At 41.4% G+C, this 24,811-nt stretch overlaps 1 protein-coding gene across 14 annotated transcripts in view; it reads right to left on the bottom strand.

Moving 5' to 3' along the window:
• The window catches only part of IRAG2 (inositol 1,4,5-triphosphate receptor associated 2), a 43,239-nt gene extending 20,287 nt beyond the window's left edge, over positions 1–22,952 (bottom strand). For 5 of the 14 annotated variants that reach the window (XM_074586943.1, XM_074586977.1, XM_074586957.1 and 2 more), the window contains exon 1: positions 944–1,498. Coding sequence is in view for 5 of the 14 variants with exons in the window: in XM_074586930.1 (XP_074443031.1) it covers positions 944–1,106; positions 1,542–1,656; positions 3,273–3,436; positions 6,753–6,854; positions 7,176–7,289; positions 8,913–9,012; positions 9,100–9,164; positions 9,273–9,332; positions 11,420–11,476; positions 12,039–12,116; positions 13,315–13,365; positions 14,575–14,692; positions 15,869–16,030; positions 17,003–17,081; positions 17,161–17,237; positions 17,460–17,640; positions 18,257–18,367; positions 18,947–19,541 (2,392 nt within the window). In the remaining 9 variants the exon portion in view is untranslated. Of the gene's footprint in view, positions 1–943; positions 1,499–1,541; positions 1,870–3,272; positions 3,437–6,752; positions 6,855–7,175; positions 7,290–8,912; positions 9,013–9,099; positions 9,165–9,272; positions 9,333–11,419; positions 11,477–12,038; positions 12,117–13,314; positions 13,366–14,574; positions 14,693–15,868; positions 16,031–17,002; positions 17,082–17,160; positions 17,238–17,459; positions 17,641–18,256; positions 18,368–18,946; positions 19,569–22,624 lie in introns of those variants that run through there. The other 9 variants (XM_074586930.1, XM_074586942.1, XM_074586941.1 and 6 more) reach the window with 6 other exon arrangements.
• Between the last annotated feature and the right edge of the window lie 1,859 nt (positions 22,953–24,811).

The raw sequence follows: 24,811 nt of genomic DNA, 5'->3' as shown, positions 1-24,811 counted from the left end.
AGCAACACCAAAGTATTGCTCAGAAGCCAGCAAGCACAGCCTGGAGCTGTTTCTGCCACATCAGTGCTTAACAGGTGCGCCTCAGAGATAAGACACAGGGTCCCCACTGTAATTTTTCCTACAAGGCAAATCGGAGTTTCACATAAAGTTGTTTAGAACGCACATGTATGTTCAGCATCAGCTACATCGCCCTGAGAAATGCGTGCCTGAGACCAAATGTTCAGCAGGTTTAAGTCAGTCAATTTCCACCCCCCCCCCATAAGTATGTGACACACACTCCAGGCTCTGGAAAGAAAAAGCCACACGTGCTGGAATCAAGCCACCTGCATTCTTTAATTGCCCAAGCTTTTGAGGTATTAATGTTAGCAAGTGAGCAAGAGGTAGTATGAAGTTTCCATGGTTCTGTAGCAGGAGTTGCACGTGCACAATGCAGCGACACGATTGCTTTCTACTAAAGAGACCAGCCTAACATCATGCAGTTATTCAAAAGCACAAAGCAAATACAAGCAGCATGCAGAACATAAAAATCAGGTCTACTTATTACTGGAAGCTTAAGAAAGAGGGACGACTCTGTTAGGAATAAGGTGGGCTGTTTAGGTGTGGGTACAGCACCTTTGGTAAAGGAGCGCCTGTGTCACCCATGGAGTTACTAACCCTTCCTCCTACAACCAGCGATTTTGTTAGGAGGTTCTGCAGCTTTGGTCCAGCCCAGCACCCACTCATGAGGATTCCCACCTGATTCTCAGCCTAGCTTCCGTGTTTACAGATCTCTTTAAAGGAGAAGGAAAAATAGAAAGAAAGGGAAATAAAAAAAGAAAGAGTATCCACAGAGCCTTTTTCCTGATAACCTGCAGATCAGTCCTATTCCCCCTTGCCATAACTAAGCCATAAAGGATCTGCCCATGCAAGAGCAAGTGCTGGCACACTACCAGTAGTTACTTACTTTTCTGGTCTTCCACCTTTTCTTGAAGAAACTGGCAAGTGCTTGTTAAAGCTGCATTCACATCCTTGAGTTTTTGCTGCTCAGAAATGGCTTCCTCTAACTTGCATTTCAAGGACGCGGCTTCCTCACAAGCAGAGTGAAAGGCTTCAACTTGATCCTCTGCCTAAGCACAAAACAATATTTAAGAAAAAAAGAAGGGAAGGAAAAAAAAAAATAGAGCAGCCCGGCTAACACAAGGAGCCTCTACAGTTCATGTAAATGAAACCAAACTGCATCTGTTCTTTCTCAGGAAGTGATAAAGCTCCCTCTGAACTTCTGCATTTTTACATTGGGGTGGACTGTGTATTGGAAGCTATTTTTGGTGGTTTTTTTTCTTTTTTTTTTTAAGCCACCACAAATATGCAATGCTGCCTCTTTCATCAGCAAACTGTTGTCACCACCCCCTCAAATTTTACTTCCTCTGCTGGTTCCACTTTTGCAATGAGGCACTCCATTCCGAACATACGATTTCCTTTCCCAAGAGCAGTGAGGCACTGTACGTAGCCTTTTGCATCTGCTCGCTTGTTTTCTGCGCAGAAGGAACTAGACTGTCCCTTACCTGTTTGCTGGCATCCTCAAGCTGCTTTGTAGCTTTTTGCAGCTCTAAACCAAGGGCTTCTGCCTGGCCAGCAGTTTCTTCGTGTAGCTGTTTCACAGTTTCTATCTCACACTGCCTGTGGGGCGAGAGAGCACAAACCACAATCCGTTACTGACGTTTTAGAGCGGGCATGCCCAGGAGATGACACACGCTAGTCATTGAGATGTGCATCAAGAATCACATTCAGCTGTTACACGTTGCAGATCCCCAGGATCCAGCCCCAGGGACTTTGTTCTTGCTAAGCACAATTCCACCCAGTAGGCAGACAAGGCTTTTCTACAGCAGCTCCAGAATTAGGAAGGGGATGGAGGTTTTCCCTGGTTTCTCCCCAGCTGTGCCAGCCCCAACCAGCTGGATACCATAGTGGAAACTTGGGGGATATCCTGACAACTCTTGAAGAACAAAAGCTTAGTGGCGCAAACTTTTGCAGTTCAGTCAAGAGAATGCATTGTCTCATAGTTTGAGAAAGCTAGTAATTGGATAGAGAGTCAATCATTCTAAGAGAGATACCCTGGAGCTATTACTGCAGATACACAGCTTCGTCAGATTAATTTCCCAGTGTATCAGAGGGTATTTCACTTGACAGCAAGCAGATGCCATCAGAACCAGTGCAAAAGCTAATGGCTTTCAAGGAACCCCTTTTTTTCCACTGCAGAAACCCTTTTCCCACTTCTCCAACTCGCCTTCATGCATTTATTTTTTTTTCTTGTTGCTACCACCACAAACAAGTTTGATACAGAGAGGCAGCTTTAAGAAACCAAGCCATCAGTATTTTTATCAGCTCTTTTCTGAGTGAAGGCAGAGCACGTGGGAGGTCTACATTAACAACACTAAGTGGAAGAAGAGTCAGGCAGAAGTGCAGTGTGACTGCTCTGCATGAGCCCTCAGCAGTGCAAAGCCCTAGGAAGCTGCTTACACCCCAAACCCAGGTAAAGGCACGTATGCAAAAATTTACATTTAGCATAGGATAGCAGAAGGCTGACACTGTGAGTAAGCCTGGGCTCCACAGAGACAACAAATTCACATTAATTGTTCTGGCAAGAAACCTCCAACAACTTGACCAGCTACTTTCCTGAATGTCTGAGGAGAGGAGGGAGGGCAGGCAGGCAGGCGTTTACGTCCTTTGCTGCCATATTTCTAACATCAAAACCCAGAGCAGGAACCACGGGCCAATAAATTAAAATTTAAAGTTACATTTGCATATTTAATGAGATAACTCATTGAAGCTATACCCTTGGGAAACTAGGAGACATTATGTTAACTGGGGCTAGCAATTGCCTCCCAAAGCAGTAATAACCTGCTGGCATATATTTTACAGGTCTGCTGCTTCACACAAAACCGGCAGTTCCTTTAATGGTCGCACCTGCTAGACAGGCAGTGCCCTCTCGCTTTAACTGCTCAGTCTGTGGTCTCCCTGGTGTTTTCAAAGGCATCCCCAAGATTGTATGTTACTTCATACACAAACCTTAACTCCCACACAGTGTTAACGTTACGCTAAAACCAGATCCACTCTCCAAAACAGCAGGTTAAGTTCCTCTGGGAAAAGCCTTCCGAATTCAGTACACTTTGTTCCACACGACAAAAAACCTACCCAGATCAAAAACAACCCCCCCACACACATACCACCAAACAGCTAAGCAATCAACCAAGAAAAAAAACAAAGAAAGAGACACAGACGCTTTCAAGGGCTACCTGGCAGAGAGCTCTTTCCTTAGGTAGAATTGCTCTGTCTTGGTTCTCCTCAGGTTGCCTGCCATCCGAATAAAGTCCTTTTCTAGGGCTTCTTTGTATTTTTCCAAGAGATGAAGTTTCTGGATCCAAAGGTGTCTTTTTTCTCCTAGTTCTTGCCTGAGAACCTGTGGAATTTTCAAACTGAGTTGCCATGTGCTTAGACGAGGAGCAGAGCCAGAGAGTAAACCAGAGCCCCAGTTTACGTGAAGGGAATTGATTTCCACCATTTAGTATCATCATCTACATCCAACGCTCTCAGCAATGAAGTGGATGGTTGACAATATTTTGTAATCTACTCACATAGCATCTGGTTGGGGAAGGGGGGGGAAGAGAGAGAGAGAAATGAGGAAAAATACAGTTTCATAAGGAAGAGATTATAAAGGAGAAATAGGTGTTTGTTTTGTACAAAACTGCAGTCTAATTGGTTAACCAAGCTACCTAAGCTTCAAACCTGTGCCTTCTCACTCCTGAATCTGATGGGATGCAGGGACAGACAGGCTAGACCCTTGCCAAGTGTTAGTACTTTACGACTTTTTTTAGGATGGAGCAGTGCATAACAGTTTGCACAAAAAACCATAAGCCTTCCGTATGGTGGTTCAGTTTGACAAATGGCTCCCTCTTTCTTCCAAACGTTACTTCCAAGTCAAAAGCCACTCTTAGCCTTTCTTTCTGTGCAGATCTAGGGTACACAGATAGCCCTCTTCATCCCTTGTAAAACAGATATACAGATAGCAAGTATTTATGGAAAGCGTGGCAGAGGATTACATGGTGCATGAGGGAGTCTTAACAACTTACCCCAGAAAACCTCCATCACAAGATGCCCAGATACAGCAACAAGAGACATTTCATAAGGGGAAGTTTTAATAATGACCATCTTGCAGGAAGCCCTAAAACTAACGATTTAGGCTTCTGTGACCCTTTCCTCAAAGTACAACTAAGTCCATTGGCACCAATTTGAGTTTCTATTACAGCAAAATAAAAACCACCAAACCAAACCTCAATAAACTCTTATTTCAGTTTGTCATACATGCCTAACAGATGAAATCTGTCCAAGGGATGACCTTTGTGACAGTTTTGCCTCCAATTTGTGGAAAGAAAAAGGGGAAGAGGGTAAAAATGAAGTGTTAAGTAACATTGCGTCCTCTGTATTTCTCTGAACAGTGACTTGCAGTAGGAAGTACTGAGAAGGAAGAATCCAGTCCTCTTTCTCTGACCTTGTTCAACTGAACATACAAAAGAGTCCTCAGCTTTTAAAGAATACCTGATAGGAGTAAAACAGAGATGAGGTAAGAACAAGGCTCATATTTCTGGGATTTTACACTACTTCCAAGGGAAAAACATCAATCCTACAACTACGGGCCACATCACCTACCTGCAAGTTAGAGTCTAACACTGTTCATGAGCTTCAAACAAAAAAGCGTAGCACATCAAGCATCATGCTACAAAAAAAAGAGAGCCTGAGCAGTGTTGCTAGATAGGTTTACAAGGATGACACAGGACGTGACCGTGTATAAATGCCCACATCCTGCAGATCAGTTTCTTGGCCAAGGCAGGCAGCACTTGCTTTTAGAAGTGACATGGTTTTGACACAAGTGGTACAGGCTTATCAGGGCACACACGCCACTGTCTTATCCTCCAGCAGAAGGGTGAAAAAGTTTTTACTGTCACCATCTGTACATGCTTAAATATATGTATACATGCACAAAACCACAGGCATGCTTACAATTTATGTGTAATATACTTTAAAACATACTAAAATCCAGGAAAACGTGTCCATAAAACATTTCCCAGGAAATGGTGGGGAAGTATTTAGGCTTCAAGTGACAGTGCATGGTCTAAAATTTAAATTTTTGTTTGTTTTACAAGAGCTTTCTCCAAGGCTGGAAGAAGCTACTTTGAGGGGGGTTTTTTTGGGGTTTTTTTTTTTTTTGTTCCCCCCCCGATCTATTGTGTTCAGCTCCCTATGCTGTATTTCCCCATATCTGGCTTGTTCTAGCTAGGTGAAGACAATGCATTTGACATGAAGTCAATTCCCATCCCCATGAGTCCCAGGACAGGGCCTTGTATTTTTAAAGAATCTTGTTCTTCCTTGATCCTCTGTTAGCTTAGTTTCCAAAGGCATTGCTCTCTAGGAACCAGAATAGGATTCGTTTGCCATGATCAACTCCAATGCCCATACCAAAAGTTTTTAACTTGTTTACATGTTAAACATGTTCACATGTTTAACAGGAACATGATCCCAGCATGAAAAGTTAACAAGCATTTTTCAGCTGTGACAGCTTTGAAGGGGGAAGTTTAGTCAAGATAAAAAAAAAAAGTTACAGCAACACATGAGCCAGCAGCTTCCTGAAGTCTACCCAAAGGACACACCAGGATGAAGTGACTGAAACCGTCTCCAAGGAGAAGCTTTCAGGATTTACATAGAAAAGAAAAAAAGAAGAAAATCAAGAGCTGGATGGGGGACTGGATGGCTCCAGTCATTGCTCCTGCCTGCCCAGGAAAAGATGAAGAGGGCCAGTGGGATGAACTGAGGTTTTTGCATTTATTAAGGAGCTGAAAGACAGCATTAATATACAGTTTGGTGAAGTTCTCCGTAGCAGTATTCCTGACAATAGATTAGCAAGAAGGACCAGGTTAGAAAAAAGCTACATCCAGCAATATGAAAATTCAGAAGCCGTGCTGTTACATGGGAGGGGAGGAGGGAACAAGAGCAGGAGAACTGAGCTGTGTCCATAGACTGCTGCTACCACACGGAGCAGTTATTTTTGTCAGTTACCTTGTGCAAAAGTCTTTCTTTTCAAGTCTCACAAGAGGTTTGAGGAACAGTTAAAATACATATGCAAGATTAAGTTGTAAAATATGTTTTTGTAGAGACTTTTCCTATGGAGTGTGTCCAGCAACAGCAGAACTCTTTACCTCTCAAAAGAAAGCAAAGCCCGTGAAGGTTTTGATTTGGAAATCCAGTTAGAAAGCTACCCCGCTTCTCCTCTTGATAGTGAAACCATCCACTACAGTAGTCAGATTCAGAGCACGGTGGAAAACGGGGGCTCGAGGCACACAGAAGCATGCAGTGGGCAGAAAAGCTTCAGAGCTCACACACCACAGTGTTGCCATCTGACCTCATCTTCCTCTTCAAATCAACTTGCTTCATCTACCCTTTCCTTCAAGCATAGTTTTAACAAAGTGAGCTCTTGCACAAGACATATCAGAAAAAGCACAGTGAAAAGCACTTTAAAGTGATAAGCAATGCTCCCCTTCCTCCTCCTAAAAAAAAAAAGTTACAAACCATATTTCTCTCCATACAGCCATCTCTCACCCGAAATGGACTGCTAGGATCTCAAGTAATCAATGTGCATAGCATGTAGGAGTAAGATACCCACCTTGAGTTTTTGCACAGCCCTGCTATTTCATAAAACAGCGTCAGAAGAAACAGTTACTTACCACAAGTTTTCTTTCCCAGAGCTGTTGCGTATTCACATCAGGATCTTTTACCCCTTGTAAAGAAGTCATGACAAGCTCCTCTGCTTCAGAGGCTTCCTCTTGCTGAAAAACAAGACAGACAACTAAACACCAGAAAACCCAAAGCTGAACAAAACAAGAAAAACCCTCCAAAATCCCAAATCTTGGCATTTCTAGTAGTAGTCTGACACAATGCTGCCCAGAATTACCCAGGTTATAAGGAACAGTGTTAGAATAGGTGCCAAGTAATATTGTTAGAGTGAGCATGCCCCACCCTCCACCCCCAAAGCAGCTATTATTTTTTCAAAAGGAGTAAACATGATCTGATTATCAATGCTTGGAGAAATTCTAATGAAAATGCTGACAGAAGACCACATCCTTATTCACATAAGCTCTGCCACTGACCAGCTTTTGCATGAGAGTCTTAAATTTTTCTCCTGCGTATTCAGGTCCATGAAGTAAAACCAGCACTTCACGGTCCAGCATTTCATCCACGGATGTCCATTCAGTCTCGGTAATCTTTGAAGAGACAGAAGAGCCAGCTAGCTTATTTTGACATCTCCTTATTACTAACCAGCATCGGTGACATTTAGACTTTACTGAAGTATCCCTGCATTGTATTTACCAGAAGGTCAGAGCTACCGAAACTTGATGCTTGCAAAAGCTTTTCAAAACCATCATGTCATGATGATTTAAAAAAAAAAAAAAAAAAGGCAAGCTGGCCAAGCCGCCGAGTGATCCAACGTAAGTTTTCATGTCAGGAGTAGGCAAGAGGAAGTCAATAATTAGTTATCTTTATTCAGAAGAGGCTTTACCAAGTGGTGAATAAGCAGAGCCCCTGCTTGCTTTACAGGTGATTTGGTGGAATCGTGTCTCATTACAGCATTTGAGGGGTAAACACAGTGACTCACTGTGACTCTGGGGAGCTGCAATAGGGGACAATACGTTACATTTGAAACAGAGCTGCCTAGCCAAGTATAGCTCCCGTTTCTGGGCCTGTAGTTTTAATCCGTTAATAGACTTTTTTTTTCTGTTGCAACTGCTAACTCTTTGCAAATGCACCACATACAACATAGTGAAGTCTTACGAGAGAAATCACTGCAATAACATACATCTGTTATCAGCTCTGCTGCACAGCTCGCATCTGAAGGGAATACAGCACTGTAAGGAAGGACGGGAACTCCATGGAATGTCTTCAGAGAAATGGGCACAGAATAGCTCAGAAAAATCTGAACCAAAGCTGTAACATACATGTAAATTGTTTGGGTTTTTTCCAGTTCTCCATTTAAGTGCTGGAAAATGATGAGAACGGTAAGTTAAGAGACCAAACTTCCAGTGCTTGTGAAGTGTGTCTGATCAAAAGTGTAGTTCCAAAAAGTCACCAAACCACCTGCCGGGTGTTCTGCAGAGGGCACGGGGCACACTACAATGCAAACTGATAGGCTCAACTGCAGTACTAAGATTTTGTCACCCTGTGCCAGACTCATCTGAAGGATGCTTCTCCTGAGTCACTATCCAAAGACCTCAGAAAAAGAAAAAAAAAAAGAAACAGAACGAGAAAAAGAAGAGCTGGACAGGACTTCTAAAGTTCAGGTCTCCTTTGTACCTGCTGAAGGAGAAGGGAATGGTACCTACACGCAGATGCTTATCAAAGTTTCTAAAGAATAAATTAGATGAAGACTCTACAACCTTGTCAAGATGCATACTCTAATGCTTAATTTTCTTTTTCACTATATTAGCCTTCGAGGAAAGTCTCCCCTCCTGCAATTGAAAAATCATTGTGGCTGGTGTAGGCAGGACAAGAAGAAACAGACTGTTACTTTCTTCAGCATAATACCCTTTAGGCATTTGAAAACTTCTGTCTTCTCCTTTCAGTCTGTTCTTCTGCCAGCTAAACACATGACCCTAGCTCTTCCAGATTTACTTTGTAGGACTCATTTTTCAGATCACCAACGGTTTTGTTTGCTTTTGTTTTGACTTTCTCCGATGCACTTGGGACAATATTATAACTTTCCCATCCTATGCGTGTGTGCTAGGATTAATGGCTTCCAATTCCAGGGTTATCTAATGATCTACAGGGTAGTTTTGTTCTTTTACTCATGCAAGAACTGGTATAAGATACAATAAAGATTTGATTCATACCTCAGAAGACTGAGCAAGTTCCAGTTCACAGAGCAGTGAATTCATCCCTTCAGGAATATTACTGTTAAATTTGTAGAACAATGGAAGACTCAACCCATTTCTAAAAGAAGCAGAAAAAACCCCAATATATCAGACCTTTTTGACTTTTGATGAACTGTGTTTCCTTGGACTTGTTCACAATACTCACAAGATCAGCTCTTGCTGCATGTGTTGCATGTTTTCCAGTAGCTTATTTTTTTCTGCCCGCAAAGTCTAAAACATACATCACACCTGGTTAGGTCATTAGTTTATCATGCAGAATAAACATAGGATATGCATTCTTTCCCCTCACATAGTCAAAAAATAAAGCCGGTCCCATACCTCTATTACTGAGGAACACTCCACAATGGTTAACTTCAGTTCTTTGATGTCTTGCTCCTTCTGCAGAGATTGTGGAGAAAAGAACCTTTAAAGTACACAACCTGATAACTAGCACATTGAAGTGCATTTGTAATATTTACAGCTGTGATGCTTTGTAACCAAAATAACACTGTATTCTAACCTACATTACATCACTAAGCTCTATGATTTAGGTTGAGCAGCAATCTAATTAAGTAACACAAGTTGAGAAGAAAACAGTCAATTACCTTGCATATTGGCTAACAGAAAGCACTCAGAAGACCTTTTCTATGTAACTCCTGAAATTAGGGAGACAGAAAAACTCTTTCCAGGTGCTGTATTTTAGTGTGTTGCTTATCTGCTTTCTGTACCAGCAGTAGCAGACTGAACTAGACAGAAGCACTCTAGTTTTAGCTGAAAACCTGGACTATATTATGCCTGGCACCAGTTTTAAACCCAACAGACCCTTAAAACAAGTTGCAATGTTCTCAGTTTAGTCTCATTAGTTTTCATGATTAAAGGCAGAGTGTAGTGCTCTGCAGATTAAACACTGCCTAATAGAAGGGCTCATAGAGAACGTATCAACCCTCATGGTAAGACCGAGAGGTTAGTAGAAGCGGTAGCTTGCTTAGCATCACAAACTATGAACGGGCTTCAGTCACGTTATGCCATTGCAATAGAAGACAATGTCTCAGCTGACAAAGAGCCTTTCTTAGAGAAAAGAGGAACTTCAGGTAGGAGCTCTGGTCCTCTCACCCCTTTTGTGACTTCTTCCTACTCTTCCTCTTTAAAAAGAATTGAGGGTTTTGAAAGAGATGAAATACATAGAAAGCTAAGCAGAGGTGAGGTTACTGAGCCAGATTTCCAGCCTTGGCAGGGACAATTGATGTATGATACTGAAGGCCAAAAAAGAAAATAAGAAGTTAAGTGTTTTCTATCTTCACATACCTTCTGCAAGCCTGGAAAAGAAAGGTTGTCATAATAATTTTCAGTGACTATTAATCCTGTCCTATTTACCTTTGGATAGAGAGCCACAAGAGGGCTTTTTTAGCTTACAGGTAAACCCTTATCCCACAGATCCTAATGCTAACAAGCAAAGTCAGTTTTCCACACCAATTTCTTCAAGGTTATACAAACCAGTCACCTTTATCTACAAAAACATGCAATTTAGCAGTCTGCTTTCAAAATTCTTGTTTGGTCAATAGACTAAAAAAGCCTTTTTAAAAATAAAAGGATACTACATAAACCACAAAAGCTTTAAATCATTCAAGGAGAAGAAAGTGAAAGCTATTTTAAAGAAAAACAAAAAAGTTAACTTATTTGTGCCCTTAAGCTGCTTCTGTCAAAAAACCTAAAAACCAAAAAAACTATTCAAAACCACTCAGCAACGAAATTATCATCAGCTGGATCACATTGAAATTAGGTTCTCTCTTGTCACTAGTTAAATTCAGCTGCACTCATTTTTTGCAGATAGCAAAAAAGTCAACTGTATAATCAGCTAGTTTAGAGCACATTCTGCTAAATAGAAACTCCATTAGCCTAGAAGGCTGTGTGCGTAATTCATGGATCCAGAGAATGCCGACACCCTTATGTAGTTTTATGACTTTGTGTTCTAATACAAAAATACTAGTTTAAAAACAACCTCAGAAGTGTTCGCTCTTCAGCAAAGCCTAGATGATTACACCTCAGTAATGAGAAAGGAAAATTTTGATTTTCCATTGGGCTCTGAATCATAATTGTGACACAAAAATTAAGCAATTTAATTAAAAGACGCAAAGGAAAGGATCTTCTACAGGTACACCCTTTGACCAGTTGTTGAAGGAAGTAGCCTTTAGAAGCTTCTGCATGTTTTTCTGAAGCTTGCAAGTTTGTTTTGTTTTAATAGGTTGTGATTTTTTCTTTTTTTTTTTAAATAAAAGCAAGCTCTTGAGACCTTTAATTATGCTGACTCATAAGCAGGTCCTAAAGCAGATCTCGCCTACTTTGAAGCCATTAATAGGATGAGGTTCTGTAGTGTGAGAACAGTAGAGATAAAAGTGCTACAGTGAAGACTATTGCCTTGCCTTTTTACAAATCATCCCATAGTCAGTATTTTCAGCTGAGACAGTAATGAAGTAAAAGCAACTAACCTGGATCAAGCTTGCCTCTTTATTCACCAAAGTGTTCTCATAGGTATGTGCTTGGATCTAAAGATTGAAAAGATCAAGAATAATTTCAGTCATCAGTATGTACCATAACACAAGTCTGTTCCTGTCTCCTACACTTGGAAGGGGAAAAGGGTATCAACAGTCCTTGCTCCAAAAAAACAAATTATTCTTTGAATACTTTCCACGTTGTGTTTCAAAGTCCAAATCTTGCACCCAGTTAAAAGCAAGAGCTTTCTCAGCTTGCCTTGTCACTTTTGATTCCTCTTGTCTGTCCAGGCTAATTAGTTTCAGCAACATCAGCCAAAGCCTGACTTTCTAACATATTTGCTCAAACAGCAGTGAAAAAGTTTCCTAAAAGTTTAACTTAGAGAAAAGAATGAAACTGGGGATTTTTATTTTTTCGTATTAGCCCAGTTTTTAGCCTCCAGACAACAGCTTTCTTAGTCAAAGCTGTCGTACCGTCCAAGCTATGGTTGCACTGCAGTTCTGTAATTACAGACAGGTTGAGGGCCGTCTGCCTTCCAGAGGTAGGCATTTCCCTCACTAGAGCTGAGGAAACGATAGGCTGTCTTTTTGCTCCTCCTAGACTTGAAATGCTTACTTGAAGCTCCGCTGCATTTTTAGACAGCTCCAAAATCTTCTTTTGAAGTTCATCAGTGTCCATGCTATTCCTAGTAGCCTGAACAAGATACAGAGCATTTAGGCACAGCTGAATGGATTGACAGCTTCTCCTTGAAGAAACAAGGCAAAAGTGACATCTCCACCCACAAGCTACTGCCTACTCTAAAGCACTACCAGCCTGTACGCACGTACACTGTTTATATTTGCCCCACTGAAACTGTTTCTGCTACTTATTCCCCCATTTCTCCAGAGCACTGTTAGAAGAGAAAACCTCACGACTTGATTTATAAGCACTACCAGACCTAGAAAGCTAAAGAAAAGCTTTCAGGTCTTCAGCATGAGCATTATTTTTGGAAAGGTGCAGTTTAATAGCTATTTGGGCTTACGAGATTTTTAGGAAGCCTAATTTTCAGCATGGTAAGCATGCAAAGAACAAGGACTAACCTGTGGTTATAACAGATAGTAGATTCCTGAATCCATGAGGTGTTTCTTTTCATTACTATGTCTGATTTAACCTGTTTCTCTATTTTATCCTAAACATTCTAAAATACAGGCTGCAACCAAGTTTTAAAACATTTTAATCACCTGATAGATCTGGTTTATAGAATGTTTACTTTAATGAAACAAATAAAGCAAAGTAAGAATGAATAGGTCTCCTCTGAAGAAAAAAGAAGGAAAGAAAAAGAAAGAAAGCCTAGAGACATAGCTGCATTAGCAGTATGTTCCCGACAAGCCTCCTGTAGGTCCTTGGCCAGTGCCAATGGATCCTTCTGTGAGTGAAGCCCCCAGCCACTGCATTTTTTTTTTGGTGGGGTTTACAGCTCTATACAGGGGGCTCCTCCTTTGGATCTTAAAGGAGGGAAACTGAAGCAAACACAAAAAGAAAAAAGTGTTAGATAGATATTGTTTCAATATAGAATTAGTGTATATATATAGCTGTGTTAACTAGAAGTATTTGGAATTTGTCTATAAAGCTTTGAAAGAGGCAGGGGGGTGAAAAAAGAAAAAGCCGTTTGTTCCTGTCCCCCATACTTCCCCAACCTTGTATCCTTACTTACCCAGCAAGCGGAAAATCTGAAGCACAGTGCAACTTCCAAGATATAAAGGTTTATGATAAGTCATCCTTGTAAAATGCAAGATATTTTGATAACCTAATTAGCATGTCAGCCTTCAAAGTCTAACAAACATTTCACTTCTTAATGGTGAGCTTTTAGCTAGACAAGAACATGTGCTTGCAGAGTCTTGATTTACTTTACCTCTTCCTGCAGAGAAGTAATTTTGACGATGAGAGACCGATTCTCTTTTTCCTGATCAGGTTTATTAAAAAAAGAAAAGAGAAAAAAGGAGAAAAACAAAACAGTTGTTTTCAGCATGTCAAGTTCAACATTCAAAGCCAAACACTTTGTAGGAAGAAGGTATTCAAGGCCAGAGTGAGCCAGATGAGTTGTGCTCATGCTTGAGTTAAGACAAACCTGGAAAGCCTATATGCCACACTACACATTTTTTTCCATATCAGACACGAAGAATGTCTGAAGACTGTGGCATCCCACTCAGTGCCTCCACTGCACAGGGAACAGTAACTAAAGGACTTATAGGCACAGATACAAGACTTCTAATAATATTCCTCTCTCCCACCCCACCTCCTTCTCACAAGGTGAATTATGCATGTAATCTCAAGTTAAAAAATATACATGCACTGCAGCAGGATAACACCAAAAAAAATACCTTGTGTTCTTGCTTGACATGGAAGATTTTTGATTTCTAAATACCCATCATCAGCCGCACACAGAGCTATGGAACACTGATTTACAGCGATGCCCACACAAGACGACACAGAGATGCCGCTGTAGTGTGAACAAGACGCCTGGCAGTAACATAAACATATGTTCTCCAGAGAGCATAGGCTCTGGTGTCTGGCAACACCTGCTAAAGCTACAGCCACATCAGCCTTGTTACCAGGCTGCTTTACACCTCCTACAGTCGTCACACGGGCTTTGCTATTCAGACACACGGTACGCAATTCAGACACTCTCACGTAGGCAGCTTGTGCCCTTTGAGACACACCAAGGTGTGCTGCCTGGCTTCCAGCTGTCAGTCCAGAACGGACAGGTTTCTGGTAGGTTCTTCTGTGTGGACATCTGAACAGAGTCTCCTGTCCCTGCTGGTTCTAGAAAAGTTGTGTGAATTTCTAGCAGAACATCACCAACTTCAAAACAGACAGGGCTCGATGATGGAAGCATGAGGGCTGTTGTCTTTAAGCATAATTACATGTGAGACCAGCCCTTTTAATTGTTTACTTCACTGTAACTGACAAGAATTTAAAGAAACTTCCATGCAAGAACTTCAGTGTTTTTGTAACACTAGTAAATCACATTTCAAACATTCTCAAAAAGCCTCAGCACCTGCTATTACAGAGAAGGTCATACTGATGGGTTTTACCCATTGAGAAGTCATGCCATTGCTACAGCAAGGTATGAAATGCTGTACAGTGGAAGCTAAGAAATAAGAGCACCTACTAGCTGTTTATTCTGGCAGAGAATCTGTTGTCTCTTCTCTTCTGACAGGTTCAGGTTGTTTTTTGCATCTTCTAGTTCTTCTTCCAATGATTTGGCTCTCAGCACGGAATACCGGATGCTGTGTGGGGGGAAAGTAAATCCAGAGAAACTTTAGCAAATTACTGTTGGTCATTAGGCTTGAAATACCAAGAAGAGTATTTTTAGAAGCCGCCACAGATGGCTTCTATTCTTTGGCACAGATACTTAACAGAAGAGCGACAATCAAGTTTCAGCCCATCATTTTCCTCCAGTAAGCAAGGGCTCATGGACTTACCCTCTATTTATCACTCCCTTCCGCTCTCACAGCATGGGATGAAACCCCAAGCAAATGTAACATCCAAGACAGCATGCTTTTGTTTGCATCCACCAAACAATCTAGCTTGTTACAGTCAACTATATCAGGTTACCTGAGCACGTAATGAAGTCTTGTAAAGATGAGTTTGCCAGCACTTATGGAAACCATCTCAGTTCAGTTTTCAAGGATAAGGTCTGCATCGTTTTCTTATCCTGATCTGATACCCCAAACACTGTCTATTTAACCAATGGGGCAAGGCCCTTTTCCCAGCTAGCTCTAGGCTGCCGAGCACATGGTCCAACGCAAGGGCACACGTCCCATGCCAGCTACACTGCAGGACTCTCGCCTTAATCTCCCAGAAGATAGTGGGAACAGTTTGGCAGTTGCCTTAACTATATCACATTTGAATTAATTGGGTCAGTTGAGCATTAGGAACTCACTGTAACAATAGGCTCATACTCATGGCATAGGCCACACGTGATGGGCCCCCAGGCTGCAGCAATACTAAGCTAGTGAGACAACTCACTTTAATCCCTCAAGGGACTAGCAAAATAGCTCTTACATGCTCATTTCCCCTCTGCTTGGCAGCAAGCGCGTGGTCTAGGATTGGAAGCCTTCCAGTGCCCGGCTGTTCTCTTGGTAATATTAAGCCTTTTTATTTTTGTTTTGTTTGTTTGATTTTGCTTTACCCTAAGATTTTGCCTGTGTGCGCCTGCAGCGCCTCACGCCACAAGAACCAGGCTATAAGATGAATGGCTGATTTTATAATAACCAGGAGGTACGGAGCAGAACAGTCAGGCAAGATAATTAAACCTTACAGATATTACATTAAGTCAAGAAAGTTGCTGTCACGAAGCATCGGTGAGGCTAAAAGCATAAAGCAAGGCTGGACCACTGGGAAGAAGATAAGCCTGCCTACAGCCATTACACTGTAGGCCTGGTGCCATCAGGGTTTTCAACCTTTTTATTTGTTGATGCAGATCCTCATTATCTGCCAGTAGCTTATTGTTGGTCTCATCCACAGCTTCCAACGTGAGCTTCATCTTTGTGTTCTCTTCCTGAAGCTTCTGGTTCTTATACTGCAGGTCCGCAACACAGGTTATCAAGTCAGAAGTCTCCCTGCTCCGGTAACAAAAACAGGAAAGATTGAGAAAGATGATTTGATCTAATTTAGGCTTTCTAAAAATCCCAGGGCTGTGCTGCACTGATTAGAGAGGTGAGAGGAGAGACTTGTAACACTGCAGCGCATATTCATTTGTTCTGCACAGAGATATCAGACCGTCTTCAGATCGGTTCTGTAATTCTATGGAAACCAGGAACTGTTTCGCTTTTAATCACTTTTTTTTTTTTAATGTGCCCTGCAATTGAGGTATGCCACCAAACAAGTGCCACATCTGAATGTCTAAATGACAGATCTTAAGCTTTTGCTAATCAGCTCTTAAGGCCACCACTAATACTTTTGGATTAACTCCAAAATTTCTGGATCCTTTCTTTTCCCCTAAACTATCCCCAACTTAGGCTTTCAACTGAAACTTGAACAAAGATCACCCTTTTGAGATCCTGAGAAACGATAGGGAACCACCAGAAAGCAGATTTTAAGATTTCTGACCATGCATAAAATGCAGAAGTTAAACACCAGAAGTTTCAGAGATAAGTGCTTTGCTATTAACAAAATCTAAGTCAGAGTCATGACTATAAAAAAAAATTAAAACACCCCCAACAAACAAAACCAAGGACCAGATATTCAGGAGATAATGTCTTCTATTGTTATATACCTAAGAACTTGGGGGAGGGAAGGAACAAACCAGTTTAAAAAGGAAAAGAAACACATGCCAGAGCTCTGACCACAGGGAATTAAGGAGGCAAATGGACACAGGACCAAGATATCAGTAGGAAAAATTATTAGTGTGGTTTTAAGCTGGAGCAGAAGCTGTGAGGAAGAAAGTGATAACATCAAGAGTTGGTGCAGACTGAGGTCAGCATTAGAAACTCTGCCAAGATAGTTTTCTGGAACAGCAGTTCTAGGAATTGCTCTCAAGTAATTCAAAGCTAGGAGTACAAAGTTGTGAGAAAGAATTGCTTAAGTGAACTTACATGTCTCCTTTAGACACATCACCCCCAAAGGCCTCCAAGCTTCCTGATGTAACATTCATCTGGACATGCATCTTCTTTGCTGAAAGAGGAGGTGGTTTTAGTTATAGAGTAAGAAAGTGGTATTTTCTTGAATAAAGACAGAGTAAAATGGTCTGCACCTTCAGAGACATTTTTATGTACTTTAAGTTCCGGGTCTTCCATGCTTGCTGTTGATTCCTCGGTGGCACCATCCTCCCTGAAACAAGGAAGCATCAAGAGTCACAAAATCAGTATGACACTAGTTTGCTTACCAACTTCATAACATTTAGAAGGTTTCAGTCAAAACCCACACTGTGGTCACAGTGTCCTGATACCATCTTTGTTCCAGAGTACGGAAGGCACAAGCCACAGGAGAACTTTCTACTGTCCTGTTTTCACAGAAGTTTTTATGAGATAGACATTGATAAAAAGCAATTACCATTTTCTCTTACAGTCTTCAATCCACTCTTTCATGATGGCATGATATGTTTCCAGGTCAATAGAGACATCTTTCTGATCTGGGTCAAGCATGTTGCACAGCTCTTCAAGACCACTATCTTCCGAGCCCCGACTAGTTGTATGTCTCAAAAAGTCAACTATGTTGGAAACTGCTACTTTTCCTAAAATAGATACAGATGTCCATGTGCCAGACTCTGAAATCCAGTAGGTCATTATAAAAAGCTGTTAAAGGGCATGCTACGGATCTGCACTGGTTTTGTGGACTTCAGTTTAAGAACAACAAACGACATTTGGTATGCTGCTCCTTTCAGGTCTCTCATCAAATTGGGCAAACCCTGTGATTGTCATTATCTTACTCTGCTAGGTGACTCCTTTCTCTACCATTTTAGTCACTTTTGAGGTGGAACTTGGAAGAATTATCTCTAGCTCTGAAGTTTCCCAAAGTTCTCATTTCTAACGGGAAAAAGCCTAAGAGAAATAAGCAGTCATTTACAATAAGGTTGATTTCTAGAAGCATGTTGCTCCTCTACTTCCTCTGCACTAAAATTCAGCAGAGATCAGGTGGTGGAGGGGGGGAAAGGGGAAGGAGGTGGGAAGAGACAGGCACTGTGCAAAAGAGGCACAGACATTTGTTCTGCATCTGCCACACATATAGCCACCTAGCTAAGGGAGCTAGTCATATCACAGATTTGCACGTCTCAGGAATCATAACAGGATCTCGGCCTTGAAAATTTCTTCTGAGAGAAGAATAAAATGGAGCAAGAGTCGCTGTCAAACCTGTATGCTCTATGTCACATGCACAGAAAACAGTTGTCAGTAGGTCTTCTTCACAGATCAAGCTCACGTCATGCACATTGTCAGCTTTGTACCCCGGTGACTGCTTCCATCCTATGAAGAAAAAGTTTGCTGCCATCCATCTTTGTTTTCTCCTAGTAACTTTCATGCACCACAGGTTCTAACTACAATATTATGTACATAAGAGCATGAGCACACAGAGCCTACTGTAGTTTGAACAATGCTTTTTAAAAAAAATATTAGGGTGATTAAAAAAAACCAAAACCAACCAACCAGCTGCATCCCCTCCACCAATAAAACCAGAGCTTTTACTGACAACTAACACCAGGAACTGTTCGTAGCTGGAGCCTCTGCATTGGGAACTGGTTTATATATCTACTTCTACACATGCACTTCAGGCAACTCTGGCTACTCTTTTGCTTGAAGTAAGCATATAAAACTCATTACTTCTGCACTTCTTACAATCACGTCAATATTTTTTAAGGAAAAACTAAGATTTTACTCAACTGTTTTTGCAGTCTTATTGGATTTGAGTGATTCTAAAACATATTGTTTCTAGCTTAAGTAGTGAATAACTAACTGTCAGCTATTCGTCTATGTAGGCTGAATGGTCAGACGTCTAGGATTTTGGATTGGGAGTTCCTCCCCCCACTTCCCGCCCAGGATTTTTACCTTTTTCACTCAAAGGTAATCTCTTTGGCACAGGAGATTGGATCACAGCACTTTCTGACTTTTTATCAGATGTGAAGAAATATAAATTTGGACTTGACATAAGATACTTCTTTTCACGAGGCACATCTTTAGATTCAATACTTGATAAGGCACACAGTTTGTTACGGGTATTGGCTTCTCGGGATCTGAAGTAGGATGGAGAAGAATTCTCCAGAGGGCATACTGCCATCCATGTGTTGCTGGATCTCTCTTCACTTTTAATGGTTGTATACAAAGCATTTGCAGAACAGGACTCTGAGATATGCCTGCAACAAGGTGACAACAACTCAAAGTCTGAAGAGAAAACACCATCACTCCTGGGACTGATTAAGTGTGGACCTGTACTACCATGACTTCTCAAAGTTCTTTTCTTCAGTATTTCTTCTAGATTTTTTTTTATATTGTACTGTGGACTGTCAAAGTTCTGGGACTGAAATTTTGGTATCTGCAAAGCAGGATTAGAGACTTGGTCCATCATTTGATTAGATTTGATCTTTCTGCGTATACTGTCCACTGGGTTATGACGCCGTTTGTTAGCTCCATGTTCTGAAGCCATTATCAATTCACCTCTTTTGCAAAGCACCTGGAAAGAATAAGGACAAGATATAAGACTCAGGATGATCAACATACACATAGCTTTTGCGCCAATTTTTCTTTCAGCAGACAACCTGGTGCTTTGGTATCAAATGATTTGAAAATGCTTGATGCATATACCAGCTGTGATGTAAACCTTCAGTCACGATGGTTAGTTCTCCAGGGAACTAAAAGTGGATTTGGAAGAGGTGGAGAAGAAAAAGAAATACTTTCAGAAATCTCACTGCTTATTCTAAATTATAATAACCAAGGTGGGGGGTGGGGTGACAATGACAACAACAATAAGAACTGAAGAACTCCCTGCAACCTAGCAGTTGACTATCTTTTTAGATTAAAGGAAGCACCAAGCAACGTTACTTAGACCAATTCATCCCAAATTGTGTATTCCTTTTTTATATAAAGTGTTCATTAAAAAGAAACAGAAACCTCACACAACTTTTGTGGCTATTACTTTTGATCCCATCTGCAGCATGTACTTCCTTCCCTGACTCCATAGCTTTTTGCTCAGGTCTAACAGCAACAACTGTCCAGCTGTTTACTGAAGGTATGTCCTATGGCCATAGATGTTTCCAGTTTCTGATCCCTTTCAATGGCCTCCCAGTCAAACCCTGCAAGCCACAGCCACACAAATCAGCTGGAATATTCCGAGCCTGCAGCTTTCTCCATACTGTCTCATAACAGGTTTCAGAAGCTAAGAATTTACTTTCAGGAAAACATTAGGCTGTCTTTATGGGTTTGCTCTTTGTAGGTACTGGCTTGGGGGATGTGGGGAGGCTGGAAAAGCAAGTGCAACAAGAGTGTCAGCATTTCCATGAGCCTACAAGATCAAAAAACCCACAAAACCCAGTTGTTTCTTATACTAATTAGCCACAACTACAGCTGTCACACTGCCACACAGGGACTTACCCAAGATACATAACCTACAGCAGCACTTCAGTTCTAGTTATATTTTTATTGTCTGTTCTCCCAAACAATGTTTTAAAATATATTTCCAAAAAGATAAGCACGTGCGTACAACCAAAGCATGGAAGGTGAATTTTGCAGGCATAAAGCCACCTTTCAAGCAAGATATTTGTCTCCACCTTGCAATTTGCAACCTTCTCCTCTGAACTGAGTAGTTGGGAGCTTTCATCTGACACTGCGCCACTGTGGACTTCACTCACAGTTTCTCACCCAAAAAAAGAGCATCTGCTGGAACATCAGCACTGAGAAACACCATCCAGTGTAACCCGATGAACATGATCAGACTTGAGCAGAGCTCTGTGACAGCCGTCAGCAGCTTGGCTGAATATTTGTCATTGGAAAGAAACAAGAGGGAAACAAGCAATACTTTTGAAAGTTAGGTATGACGTTTAGAGATATTATTTAAAAAAAAAAAAAATAATGCACCAGATAAAATTTGATTCTTGGGAGCTTCAGCTACCTTTAAGTGATATTTTGCAGCTTTACACCTACCTTCTACCACTCCATCACTTTCAACTCCTCAGCTCTGAAAATACACTGCATTGCTTCTCTCCAGAAGATTATATAAAACATGAAACAACAAAAACCAAAACACACCCCAAAACGAACACTTGCTTTGAAGTAAGAAGCAGGGAAGCAGTCAAGAGCCCAGTGTATGTCAACTGCATAACCTAAATGACCAGCAACAACAGTCCTCAGATCCTCCAAGATTAGGTTTTACTTGGAGCCAGCCTATCAGAATAGTACCATTACAGATCACATTTCTGTTAGGGGTAGAGTGGGAGGAAAATTAAACAACAGCTTTATAACTAGAGCTCATGAGGAGGTGTGTGCATGTGAGAGGGACTAACATGGTTGCCCCCAGGGTCAGAACACCAGACTCCTTGACCATGAAGGGATTTCCCCCTGCATAGTACAAATACCAACTTGCCCCCAGAAGGCTATAAACTTCACTGAACTCCTTCTTTTTACTCAAACTGTGCATCAAGAAACAAAATGAAGCAAACGCCTACTCCCCAAGCAGTTAGCTCCCTGCTTTTCTTTTAGGTAGAAAAATGTATTTCTTTTCTCAAAAATAGCAACTTTCTTTACTAGCATTTAACACAAGAGTTGCTACTTGTACAATCTTGTGAAGCAAAGAGGAAAATCACATGTAAGTATTTATTAATCTAGATCACAACAGCCGTAAATACTCAATGTTTTTCTTAACTTGGCTTATTACAAGTTTTCTGAGTGGCAGCAGCTTGGTTTTATATGTGCAGAGTCAAGATCTCCACGTTTATTTTTCTAGTTGTTGTTTCTGTAAGTAGTAACATTTACCTTAATCACAGAATCTTCATGGTTGGAAAGGACCTTTGGGATCATCGAGTCCAACCATACACACACACAAAAAAATCCCCATTACAGTCTCTGCCACTAGAGTATGCCCTGAAGTGCCAAATCTACACGTTTCTTAAATACCTCTAGGGACGGTGACTCAACCACCTCCCTGGGCAGGCTGTTCCAGTGCCTCACCACTCTTTCAGTAAAGTAATTCTTCCTGATATCTAATCTAAACCTCCCCTGCCACAACTTCAGACCATTTCCTCTGGTCCTGTCATTATTCACCTGGGGGAAGAGGCCAACCCCCACCTCTCTACATCCTCCTTTCAGGTAGTTGTAGAGGGCAATGAGGTCTCCCCTCAGCCTCCTATGTCTTTAGCCACAGGAATACTTAAAAAAACCCCAACAAACCAATAGTAAGAGTCTCCAAATAGTTTTAGGGAAGACACCACTTTTTATTATTCTGGCTGTTTTGAAAGATTTACTCCTTAAAAATAAATGCCAGGAAGTTAAAGCAGTCTCCTATATTAGAGATACAGAACGTCTTTGAAAAGAGAAACTTAAAACCAGTACAGTTGGATTTAAGTATGCTCTCTAAACACAAAAGAGCCTTCAAGCATATAAGTAACCCTCCATTAAAGAATATTAGCCTTTTTAACTACGATGCATTTTTAAATATCGCTTGCTTGTAATTCCCCATTAAAAAAAAAAAAAAAAAAAAACAAACAAAAACCCAACAGTCCAAGACATTATACTTACAACAGCATACACAAAAATACCTTCTATTCCTCTCTAGTAGAGCTAGCACAGGAGGACAACAGCTATTTTAGCTCTTCCTCTGGGGAGGTCTAGCTGACTGGACTCTGGTACTTAAATTACCAGCGGGCTCGTTTGCTGGAAAATCAGCTTTACAAGATCCACCTGGTGCTGCCTGCCACCTAGCTCTCAGGCTGAGAGGGACAGCAAGCTGCAATGAGGTGCAAATTAACCATCAGTCTCCAGCTTTCTAGCCTTTCTGCTTGGTCTCTCCCATCTCTCCTGCAGCTGTTAAACAAATTGCCTGGAATTTCAAGGCATCCTGATGTCTCCCCACTACCCTACCCTTATTTTTCAAACAGTGAGGAAAATTATATAGCTCACTGCTGTGTCTGAACTCAGGTTCATGAACCTGGGATGTTTCTCACTTCTATTAGCAGTTCTTTCTTACTTTTCGCACCTACTGCAAACTTTCAGGCAGGAGCAGCTCTCTCCTAGTTTCTCCTGTGACAGTTTGAGCAGAGAATCCAGAAACTGTATAAATTTCATAGCTCTTACCACTTTTTAAAGGAAGGCAGAAGTTGCTATGTCTTGGGCTGATAATGTCTTGAAGAGTCTCTGTGTTACTGTCTGCTCTGTATTTGCTTCTGTGAGCAAAAAGAAAGAGTTTTGTCCTTAGGACTGTTAACCAAGTCCTCTTTTTAGTATTAAATTCTCAAACAAGTTTGCATTTTAAAACTGTGGATCTTTAGGTATATGCTGTACAAAATAACTGGAAATAATACACTAATGTTGTTGAGGGAATACTACCATCTGGGCAGTACCTACTAACCGCACTGCCCATCAGACTTCTCCAAACCCTTGGAGAAATGACACCTCCCAATCTACCACAGGCTAGTTCAGCACTCCTGGAAAAAAAGTAAGAAGTGCTCTCACAGGTGCTTTGCAATTAAACCCCAAAATGCGGAAGTGAGCTGACATTGCTGTTCCCTGTTTTGTGGGAAAACTGTTAAATAAAAGTGAAAACTTGGCACTGTCATCCAGCAGCATTACCAAAGACCATGGAGCTGATGCGTTTGGTTCTGGTTTGATTAGCAGATGGGTGTTCTTGACTAGACACTCTTTCTTCCAGGAGTAAAGCTGATAATAATATGGAGGTAACATTTCTGACATCAAACCAGTCCAGGTTTCCTCTTGCCTTTGAGAAATTTATGTGTACGGGAAGACTTTTAAGTGAGTGGTTTGAAGAGAAAACCTCATACATTAAAATAACACCCCTAATTTTTTCATACTGTGACAGGAACAAGTGACCTCTACTCAGGGAGGCTCCTCCGGTTGGCAGTTGTTTGTGCTGCTGTACAGCTAGCAGAGTAGGCGCTGAGCAGGAGCAAATGACCTTTGCCTGTAGACCTTGCAAGCTAAATTGAGAGATGGAGAGAAAAGTAGGGGCACAGGAAGCAGTGCTTCGTTCACAGGGTCTGAGATATAAACTAGGTGCCTGATGCACTCCCGAAAGTCTCAATGACATAGTCCGCCTCCTCCTCACGTTGCTTCAGATAACAAATGCCATGCGACTTTGTAAAGAGTTAAGTGTAACTGCCTAAGAGCTAAGCTGTTAGTTACTCTGCTTGAGTACAAACTCTGGTAATACAAAATTCACAATAAAGTTTCTAATTTAAAAAAATAGCAGGTCCTCTCCTTCGTATTCTGTCAGGACAGGTAGAATCACAGGCTCTTGTAACAGCTGCATCATCTTGTGGGTTTTCCACTGTTTTATTCAGCTTTTCAAAAAGAAATACTTGCAACTTGCTGTGAGACCACGATTCAGTGATGTGGGAGATCTGGCAGCAGGAAATTCCCACCGTCCCCCATTCGCCTGGTGTGCAGTTGGAGCACCTGTGGCTCACGGCCCGCCTTTGCTGTGCTACACTGTGTATCGCTTAGAGCTTCACTGTGGGCTGAGACAGGGAAGCACTGATAGACCCGGCTGAAGTGGTTTCCCGCCCACTTTGGGAACATCTGAAATGCCCGTCAGTCCTGGTGACCTCATGTATCAGGTAGAGCTGTTTATTCTCCCTTAAATTGGACTTCTACCTCTAAAGCCAAGCTTTGTTTCAAACAACCATGGTGTTTGTTGTTACAACAGTGTAACACAAAAAAATAACTCTCATTTGAGTAGGCTTCCTGTTC

Source organism: Larus michahellis, chromosome 1 (genome assembly GCF_964199755.1).
Source record: "Larus michahellis chromosome 1, bLarMic1.1, whole genome shotgun sequence".
In the NCBI taxonomy this organism is placed as follows: Eukaryota; Metazoa; Chordata; class Aves; order Charadriiformes; family Laridae; genus Larus; species Larus michahellis.
Note: the sequence above shows the minus strand (reverse complement) of the source record. Positions and strands in the feature narration are given on the sequence as shown.